The sequence below is a fragment of the Leptonychotes weddellii genome, chromosome 7 (genome assembly GCF_054177405.1).
Source record: "Leptonychotes weddellii isolate Sample4059 chromosome 7, ASM5417740v2, whole genome shotgun sequence".
Lineage (NCBI taxonomy): Eukaryota > Metazoa > Chordata > Mammalia > Carnivora > Phocidae > Leptonychotes > Leptonychotes weddellii.
Genome location: NC_138375.1, coordinates 56,785,597 through 56,796,482, shown reverse-complemented (window position 1 = coordinate 56,796,482; position 10,886 = coordinate 56,785,597). Strand labels below are relative to the sequence as shown.

At 38.8% G+C, this 10,886-nt stretch overlaps 1 protein-coding gene across 4 annotated transcripts in view; it reads right to left on the bottom strand.

The window, feature by feature from the left end:
- The window catches only part of CREBRF (CREB3 regulatory factor), a 56,084-nt gene that overhangs the window by 30,097 nt on the left and 15,101 nt on the right, over nucleotides 1-10,886 (bottom strand). For 2 of the 4 annotated variants that reach the window (XM_081826333.1, XM_081826334.1), the window contains exons 2-4: nucleotides 6,223-6,424; nucleotides 4,224-4,349; nucleotides 1,509-2,595 (exon numbers count right to left, since the gene is read on the bottom strand). In XM_081826333.1, the coding sequence (XP_081682459.1) occupies nucleotides 1,509-2,595; nucleotides 4,224-4,349; nucleotides 6,223-6,231 (1,222 nt within the window). In that variant the 5' untranslated portion in view covers nucleotides 6,232-6,424. Of the gene's footprint in view, nucleotides 1-1,508; nucleotides 2,596-4,223; nucleotides 4,350-4,786; nucleotides 5,888-6,208; nucleotides 6,425-10,886 lie in introns of those variants that run through there. The other 2 variants (XM_081826335.1, XM_081826336.1) reach the window with 2 other exon arrangements.

The window sequence follows — 10,886 nt, the reverse complement described above, 5'->3', positions numbered from 1 at the left end:
ATTTACATGTCCCTTTAAGCACCTACTGGGAAAAGTATCTCTTTCTCTACACTCTCCATTTCCCTTAGTTACTACCCATCTCCCCTTTGTCTCACCCTTCCCCTACCCTCCTACCTTGATCCGAAACATGGAACTCAAAGCAATAAGGCTGATCGGTCAGACATGGAAGACTACTCATAGATAACACTCTGATCTTCCCATGGGAGGGAGCTATATAACTTAACACTGGCTACAAAGACAACTTTCCCTGAAACTTTTAAAACCGATTTTTTAAAGATTTTTAAGTAATCTCTACACCTAACGTGGGGCTTGAACTCACAACCCCGAGATCAAGAGTCACATGCTCTACCAACTGAGCCAGCCAAGTGCCCCTCAAAGCAAATTTTATTTATTTGTTGACAGAAAAATGTTCCTGCTCAGTAGAAAAAATAATTGTTCTCTCTAGACTATGCAGAGTTCTAAAGTAAACCAAAAAAGGCATAAGCCCTTTTCCTCCATATTAAAGTACTTTTCCTTACTTGAAACTTAACCCGAGTCAAACAACTTGGTTGTATCAAATACACAAATCTAAGCATTTGTGTAATAGAAAGATTTCACTAAAGGAAAATCTTTCAGCAATAATAGTGCTTCACCAGCTACTATTGTACCATCTACCATGGCTTAAAAACTTTTCTGAAAATTAAATACCAATCTTTATACTGCCAGAAATTCCAGCAATTGTGTAACAAAAGGGCTTTCTTTGACAATTTCTAAGGTTTTAAAAATAACTTAGTTTTTTTATGTACAAGTTACAGCATCAACATTATTTTTGAAGAAAATAACTTTTGCTTAAATTTGAAGATCTTCACTTCTTTGTGCATTTTAAACTGTGTGCCACTTGGCAATACCATTTTCATAAATACTGCACAAGCCAACAGTGGCAACAGCCCAAGCATGTAAATGCTGAATGGAAGTGAACCAGTTCCCACAGGTTTCATTTTCTTTCTCCCTTTTATTTATATGTGCTGTATATAAATAAAGCAGAGTATCCTTTATGCTCGTTAAATTATAGCACAGATTTTTCTTAAATGGAAAAATACCGTGTGAATGAAAGATGGGACAGACACAAAGAAAATGCTCTTTTTTACATTATTCATTAAGTAGGCCTTCTTGGTTTTAAGCATGAGTAATATAAACCATCATTACTTGGTTTACCATTGTGGGCACTCCTAACTTGCCTCAACTATAATAGAGGGGGACATGTACATAAATAGGAACATGTTTAAATCAATAAATTCTTGGCATCTTTGCATAGCTGCCCAAGAGAGTAACAAATTAGGTCCCTTAACATAAGATAAATTAAGAAGAAGCCCTCGAAGAATCAGCCTATGAATCACTATATGAGCAAAAGTGATTATTTTAGAATTGCCTGAATAGAAAAAAAGCAATTACAAACTAAAACAAAGAAAACATCCATATCTCAAAATAGGAAAAAGGTCAGTTTGGTAAGCCTCCAAGCATTACCATACCTGGCTCAGAGAAAGTGTCACTAATATCATCATCTTTGTCATCTTCATAATCCTCTTCCTCCTCTTCCTCCTCTTCATTTTCAGAAAGTTCGTGCTCACTACCAAATCCTTCATCATGGTCCTCATCATCAACATCCTCCTCGTCTTCCTCATCATCTTCAGGACTGCATTTGGTTGGCTGTTCACCCAAGTTGTCAGAGACAAAAAGGGAGTAATTGTGCTCTTCTTTTTTCTGGGATGAATCTGAGACCAATGTGCTGGCAGAAAGGCTGCTACTCTCTCCTGCTGCAATGGACCCAGGACCCTCCTGGGACAGGGGACTGAGCAATAGTTCCTGGGTTTCTTTAAAAGGCAAAGCTGGAGTGGCATGACCCTGAAGAGGCTCCATCCCTTTTTTCTCGGGTCTCTTTGCTACTGCACCACAGTAGCAGGTATTCTCCTTTGCTGCATCTGCGTGAATCTGGCTCAATAAGGGCCGGCTCTGCTGCACTGGGTTGATCTTTACCTTTGCCTTTTTTACATAGTCTTTACATTCAACATGAAAGTTCACCTTGTCATTATGATACATGTTGGTCTTCACCATGATCTGTGTGCTTGAAGTGGGTTTACTTGCTTTTTGGACACAGTCTGACAAAGGGACCTCAGCCTGAAGAGTTTTAGAAGAACACACAGGGGCAGCTGCTCTGCTTGAGATCTTTTTACTAGGGAATGAAGAAGGCAAGGGATTTTGTTTGACACTGAAAAGTGAATCAGGGTAATAAAGGGAATCGGAAACAGACTGAGAGTCCTCACTATTAAGCTGGGCCAAAGTTGGAGTTTTACTTATGACCTCTTCATCTTGGTAAGGGCTAGAAAAGTCATCAAGACCCAAGTAATCCACTTCTTTTGTTCCCCAGATGTCACAGCTGGTTAGTTTGGTGTACTTTGTTAAGTCTTCACAGTATGTATCCCACTGTTCCCAGTTTGAGGTTAAAGCACCCTCATTATCCAGGACATCTGTGAAAGACTCCAGATTTTCAATGTCTTTGCAGTCCTCCAAAGAAAGGAAGTTGTCTCTAGGATTCTGCTGATAGTTCATCTCTCTATCCTGAGAAAAGTTTAAAAAAAATCACACACCATATTTTAGGAAAGAAATATTCACCTCCATCCTCACATCCATGTACCAAATTGATAAATCAGTACTTGACCTCTGGTCTGTTTTATTTTAAGATAAAGGCTATTTACATGTCACTTTACCAGTCCATGTAATATCATTTCCCTAGGCAAGGAAAAAAAGGGAAAATATGCCCCTTTAGAGGCTTAGGTATAGTCTAAATATCAAGGGCTCTTGAACTTTACTATAAACACTCTTCCTGAAAAAGGTTTACATTTCCTGATATTTGACTTAGAAGGATTTGGGGATCTCCTCTGAAACAAGCTTCAATTACAAAGCAAATAATGAAGACCTTACCTTCGTCACAGAAGAATTTGTCTTCTTAAGCGAGAACTGAAATATAGAGGCAAAGTGCAAACCAAAGAAGAGCTGAAATTCCACCACAAAAGGATAAGATCTTTGGTAAGACCTTGTTAACAACGCTTGGGCATGGGGACTACAATACTCCTCACGAGTGTGATACTCCTCATGAATAGAGATAGGATTTTAAAAATATGTTAGTGAGACTATGCAGCCACTAAAAAGAATGCAGTTAAAGTCTAATGTACTAGCATGAGAGGCTGCTCACCAGATGTCTGTACATTAAAAGGATTAAGTTACAGAATACTGTATCTATGAATGTGTCATCCAATTTAAAATACTCATGTATTTATATATGAACAGAAAAACTGCTAGGAATACTTATCTTTGGGGAAAAGGGTTAGAAGGTGGAGGTTCCGGAAGGAAACGAGGACATTTTCAGTTTGTTTTGACTTTTCCATTTGTTTGGGGCCTTTCTTGTTTTGCTTTTGCTTATGGGTGTGTGTCTCTGTGTTCTAAGAGCTTTAAGGAAGTACAGTTTGCAGACCGCAAAATTCACCTGTATTAAGTGTACAATTCAGTGATTTTTTAGTAAATTAACAGATTTGTATATTTAGTTTTGCATTCATGTTGCTTAAGCTGTATATAATTAAATTCTTCTTAGGAATCTTATTTACCTCAAGAATAAGTGATAAGTATACCACTTGGAATTGCTATTTTTACCTCATATTCTCTGTGTCATATGCTTTGCTTAATGTTATCATTCTTAAATATCCCAGCTGAAGAGTCCTTTAGCAGTTAGGCATAACAAAAAAGATAGCTTCCCATCCTCATCATCAAAAACTGGACTTGAATATATTTAGATAAACTCTCCTCTTATTATTTTCTTTTATGTGTGTGTGCATGTATTTATATAAAAATAACAATTATTTTTATAGTCATAGGCATATTTTAAAATTCCAGTATAATTAACATATAGTGTTATATTAGTTTTAAGTGTGCAATATAGTGATCCAACAATTCTACACATTACTCAGTACTCTTAATCCCCTTCACCTGTTTCACCCATCCCCTCATCCACCTCCGCTGCTCTTACTATTTTCAATGGGTTCATACAGCCTTCTAAAATTACTAGACTGACAGTCACAAGAATCAAAATTGACATCCTTTTTTCTGTTCAGGCATTCATAAATAAAAAAAACTATACCACAACATTTTTACCCCAAATCAATTAAAGCAGAATCCAAGAAAATGTTACTTACCAGTTCATACATGAAATCTGGATCTGAACTGTTTGCTAAGAGATCTGTGCTCATCAGAGTCTGTTCTGAAAAGGTGTGGCTTCGAAAGGCATCCCCAAAAGGCGGATCCATTCCGCTTACGCTAGGCTACAACAGAGTGATTTTAACTTTAGAAAGTTAAAGACTACTGCAAGACCACTCCAAGACCAATTTATTACACGCAACTCCCACACCTACTAACATTAGTTTCACAACAATTCTGTATATTTTCTACTCTTTAGCACATTTGAGAGATTAAACTAGCATTAAACTGTGAACTTAAATTAGGAAAATAATGAAGATGCATTAAAAATAGAAAAAGAAATAGTGGCAACTGTTAAATAATACCTAACTTCCAAAAATTAAAGCTTATTTAGCCACTAGAATCAGCATTCACTACCCTAATGAGTACTTTTATTCGGCTATAGAACATTTCTTCAAATGCACCTCTAACAACATTCCCTCCTCTTCTATCTCTCATTCTGTAGTCCTAAGTGAGTCCAGTGTCTTATTTCCCCAAACAATCTGGAAGACAATCTGGGCACCTTTAGTGCAACCAATGCCTCCAGGAATGTGGTGATGAAGACAGATCAGTCAAATATCCAAAAATCTTACTGGTGAGACCAGAAACTTGGGCATGAGCTCAGTAGTCTTAATCCTGATCCCAGAAAAGGGTACAATTCATTCTGTAATAAATAAGGGAAAAGAGACTTGGCACCCAGAGTTGACGCTCCTTCTTTTCTCTCCATCCCACTTTTCCATTTCAACATCTATATAAATCACTCCAGAGGGAAGTCAGAGCCTACACTCCTAAAGCAGCCCAAATAAGTGAAAGGCCTTCCTCTGAAATCTAAACTGGATGAAGGAAGAGGATGTGAAAGAATAAAAATTCCCTCTTTGCCTTTTTGTTCTTAGTCTGCAAGTTTTTGCTGAAACTTTAAAAAAATTCTATTAGTCTATTTGCTTACATTTCTCTATTCATATACCTTCTACCTACCACAAAGTGGCCTTCTTACATGCTCTCCTCTCATGTTTTTCTTTACTGGTACTTCCCAATCCAGTCTTTTCTTTCTCTAATTTTCCCCAACCCTACCAGGCTGCAAGCTCAAAAAAACTGTTATAGCTCTAACTTCAAGTATTGCACAAGTAACAAATTAAACTCTGAATGGGAAAGAACTCCAAATCAGTACGTGCAGTCCACTTGGCCCAGAGATTGGGGTGGAGCTCGGCCACCGGTCTTCTTAATATCAGCTCGCTTTCTTTGCCTCTGAGCCACTGGAGAATCCCACAAGTCGCTTATTTTCTGTGCTCAAGGCATAATTCTGCTTGGCCCTACCTGAAGCCACTTAAGAGTCCCTGCCCTCCTTCTTATTTCTAGGTTTCTCCTCAGCACTGAACCCAAAGAGAGAAAGGGGTAAGAGCTAACCACTGGAGGAGGACAGGAAGAAGTCTGGATGTGCAGTGGGGACACACAGGGCTTCTTTTATTATTTCAGAGATTGCCTCAAACCAGGACTGATCAATTCAAAGTAGTCACCATAATATAAAATAGATCTGATCATTCTCAATAATCTTTTTTGAGTATATGTGTATGTATGAAAGAGAGAAATGTTGAAATCTCTCACCATTTCCTCTTAACTACTTTTAAATTCAAAAGGCATAAATGGAAAGGAATAACTGGGAAACAAGAAGTAGACAAGGAGATGGACGTGGGCTTTCTGTGGCAGATTAATTTTCAGGGGAGTTGGGTGAGCCCACCTACAGCCAGCAGATCTGTCCCCCTTCTAACCAACTTTTCATTCACCATGTTTCCCGTGTCAAGCTCATTAAATTGCAAAGCTGTAGCAAAGGAGGAAATAGAAAATGTCTTAAAATGGGAATTTGTCAAGTTGTGTTAAGATTCAGAGAACTTACAGAACCAAGAATACTGGCTTTCTGCAGTGGGAAAATATAAAACTTTGCACCTACTCTGTATGATTTACCTGAGGCATTTCCAAGCCCAGATCCTGTGAGTCCGATCCCAAACTTTTTTTTTTCCTCGTTTGTAAATTCTTTTCCAGCTTTACTTTTAATTTCACGATCAAAGACGATTTTCACAATAAATGGCAGGTTTTCCCAGAATGTCTTCAATTCAAATGCTTGGATCACTGCTTTTTATTTATTTTTTAATAGTTCTGTGTGAATCTGTCAAACAACAACACAAAGTAACTTCACTGAGCACCATTAAAAACAAGTTGACCTTTCAAAAATGACATTAACAAAGAACACTTTAAAGGAGTCTTATAGTTGCAATCTCAAGAATTTGGTCATTTCTTAGTACTGACTATCCTGAAATTCACCATTCCTCTCTTTGTTTCTAAAAAAGGATAGGTCAATAACCAATTGGCAACATTAAAAAAAAGACAACAACGCCCTGACAAAATTAACTGAGGCCTATCTTTTCCTGAAATACATCTGAAAGATCTACTGTATCTAATGTTAAAGTAAAGCTCCCATTCACTTTATGTTCTGTATGAGAAAATATGTCACAACATTTAATTCCATCTATTGTATAATCATTACTGTAAAATTAATCTACATTTTATATCTCTTATCAATCTACAAGAAGAGTAATGAATACATAAAAGTCAACAATGGAGGTTGCCTGGGTGGCTCAGTCAGTTAAGCGTCTGCCTTTGGCTCGGGTCATGATCCCAGAGTCCTGGGATCGAGTCCCCATAGGGCTCCTTGCTCAGTGGGGACCCTGCTTCTCCCTCTGCCTGCTGCTCCCCCAGCTTGTGCTCTCTCTCTCCGACAAATAAATAAGATCTTAAAAAAAAAAAAGGCTGTTAAAAAAAAATTATTCCAGTAAGTTTTTAACATGTTTATGCTGGGGGAAAATAGGAAAATACCCTGCAGAGGGGTTGCAAGGGTTAAATAATGATTGCAAATCACCTGGCAGAGAGTCTTAACTGTGGTAGAGCCTTAAATTTAAATGTTAATTCCCTTTTCCCTCCTCTGTGAAGGCCTCAATTAAGGGGGTCTAAACAGCTATACCCACTTCATCATCTTTTCCTACATCAGTGGTCCTCAAAGTGTGATCCCAAGACCAGAAGCATCAGCATCAACTTGGATTGTGTTACAACTGCAAAATTTTGGGCTCCAGCCCAGACCAACTAAAGCAAAAACTCTGGGAGTGTTTCTCCCAGTTATATGTTTTAACAAGCGCTCTAGGTGATTCTGACTCTCCCTAAAATTTGAGAACCACTGCCCTGCACTCAACACCTTGCTGTCATTCAGTCTAGTTGCAATATCCTTTCTTAGATTGAACCAATTTAAGCTGAGCTGCTCCATACTTAACACATCTGGACTAGAGGGTTAGTGGTACATTACATCAATTTCAAAGGCCTCTGCAGAACAAGTAAGAGACTGTCAACCAGAGATTCAATAGCTGTTCCACTTAATTAGATTAGTAAAAATTGACAACCATTTGTATTTCCTGGATCTTTGCTGGGCTCTCCCCTCTGGTGGGCTGTCATTCCTACCTTGCTGTTTCTAGCCTAGGAAACACCATTAAGTGCCGAGCCTGGGCCTATGAACAGAATTAACTATGCATTGCAATCCCATGCTATAGTCTAGGCTCCTGACAAAAGGCCAGTTCTGGTCCAGTTCCTCTTTATGTGGCCTCATGCCTTGATCCTACTGCTGATATATAATCTCAGTCCTAATTCTTCCCTTGATTCCTGTGAGAAACAAGGTCAGTTGCCCTTTCTTTTTTTTCTTTCTTTCTTTTCTTTCTCTTTCCCTTCCTTCCTTCCTTCTTGGGGTGGGGAGGGGCAGAGGGAGAAGGAGAGAGAGAATCTTAGCGATGCGGGGCTCAATCTCACAGCCCTGAGATCATGACCTGAGCCGAAATCCAGAGTCGGTTGCTTAACTGACTGAGCCATCTGGGCACCCTGATCAGCTGCCTTTTCTGGACCTGTTACTTCCAACTCCAAAAAGGTGTATGACTCAAGTGATGCATTCAATGAAGTGGGTCAGTATAATCCTGGTCTATAACCTGGATCTGGGAGAAAAGTGTGATATTCTCTAAAATCTTAAGTTTACCCTTACTAAGCAACAGGGCTGAAGACTCGAGAAAAGATTAAGTTCTATTAAAAAAATACTTATTGCCATCAACTAAAGACACCACCTACCGACAGCTTGGTTTATCAGGGAAAACCGTGGACAAAAAAGGGCTAAGTTCTAGTTGCAGCTCTCATTTGCAAACTATATAACACTGGGTAGGTCAATCTTTCTAAGCCTCTTTCTCATTTCTAGAAAGAAAACAATACTACTAATACTACTAGTTTCCTAGCCACCGAATCTTCTAAGCCATAAAACCATAAAATACAAATGCAAACAGAGGTAACCTCACTTTTTGAAGTTCATGTTACACCACTTCGCTTTTACAAAGACCTACACTGGTACCTGTTTTTGCTAACTGAAGGAAATCCAAAGAGGATTTGTGTTTTTGTGAAAATAGTGTTAAGCGTTTGTTGTCCATTGGGCCCTTACAGAAGCAGAACACAACCCAAGCACAGCAGCAGGTACCCCGCCCAGCTCCTTCCCCAGGAACCACTCAGCATCTCAGTACCAAGTTGCCACAGTTCTGAACTGTATCTGTGAACATCTGTGCTTTATCTCGATTTATTTTGTGCATGCATTAGCAAGATGTATCCTAAGGTATCAGAAAATCCTATGAGAGGTTATTTTCTAGGCCTGGGAATGCTCAAAAATTTTCCACATAATTAATGGTAAGTGCTTCTCCACTTTACGCCATTTCAGCTTACGAAAGGTTTCATAGGAGCACTCTACTTTTGCATAGCAGGAGAAACTTTTTTTTTTAATTTTATTTAAACACTTGACATCAAAACTAGGTTGTCAATGCAGTTAGCAAAAAGAGCACTTGTTTGGAGAACTTGACAGGAGACCTGGAATCCAGTTTTGATCCCATAATTAAAACTAAGCAGTCTTATGAATCTGAGCAAGTTATTTAAATTTATGCCTTAGCACCCCACTGAGGAATGACAATTATTCTCCTTTAACTATAACAGGGATGTTATGAGAATTTAATGAGATATTAAATTAGGATATACTAATAAAATAAATCTGAAAGGTGATTATTATCAACAGGTATATTTTGCCAATGCTTTCCTTTGTTCCACAGCTAGTCCATCTCAGAAACTTAACATCTGTGACAGCTACCGGCAGCAAGGCTGAATGTTTTAAAGACACCATTTCCCAAAGAGAGGGTACCCATCATGTTAAGAGTTGAGCACATCCTCCTGGGATAGTTAAAGGTCCTTAGTTGCTTTTCCCAGTCTTTCAGTAGCAGCAAACAGGAAGGGTGAAGGGCCAATTTTACCCCAAGCAGTAGAAGGTCTTTTCATTCTCTGAAACTAATGACCCAAGGTCACAACCAATTATCTTTATCCCCACGGTTTTGCACCCATTTTCCAAAATTCTTGGTACCATTCCAAACATTTATTGTGAAACGACTGTGAACAACAAAATTCACCACCCAAAAGTGGAAAGAAAAGAAAAAATAATAAAGGTTCTACAGTAATTACCATTGCACAGAATCTTCCATAATGATACACTGCTCCCAAATCATCTCCTATACCAGGGAGCCATATACAAAGGGTATATTGATGTTTAGATGGCCAAATAACAAGAGGAAGGTGTAACAACTTGCTCTTCAGGATGCCTTCACACTTCTTTGGGCTTAAGAATACCCATATTTTACTCACAGTTTTGATATTAAAGTTATGTACATTAAAAGCAATGGTCTAATTTCCCAATGTGTAACCTAAGAAATATTTGTTCCAAGGAATGTTAAATGGTTATTCAATAAAAGGGTTATGAGGTTTGGAAAACACCACATTAAATAAAACTGATACATTGACTCTATGTAGGGCTTCTTGCAAACTTTAAGGTGCTAGGTACTAATGTGCATTGTAAATCACCAATAGGTGACTAGAGCAGATACCATTTCCCAAACTTACTTGATCCTAAAGTCCTCTACCCTGCCCTCAAGCAGACCAAGACTAGTGTTATTAAAAACGACGACAAAAAACCCACAACACCCTAAAGGAAAGGCTAAATCAACTTCCTAGTTAGGAATTCCTTTTTTTTCCCCCAAAGATTCTTATTTACTTGAGAGAGAGCGCACACAGAAGGAGAGGGAGAGGGAGAAGCAGACTCCCCGCTGAGCAGAGAGCCTGACACGGGACCCTATCCCAGGACAACTGAGCCACCCAGGCACCCCATGAATTCCTTTTTTTCGCAGCTCTGGCTCATCAGTTCTCAATACAGTTTTGTGGGTTTTTCAAGGGAAAGAAGACTGTTGTCCATCAGAAATATTTGCCAACAGATTTTCTGTACCTGGGCTCATTCAAAACTATTCAACAACAGCTCCTAGGCACAGGAAAATACTCTATTAACAGAAAACTAGCTCTCTGAAGCAATGTGTGGGTTCAGGGCAGGCTGCCCCAATATGCCGCCCTCACACACTATTTTTAATTGAAGTTACTCAAGAAAGAGCTAGTGCAAGAAAGACACTCTGACCTTCCTCTGTCCCCCTGAAAGCAAGAAATAAATTTCCCCATGTGAGAGGTACCCTCCC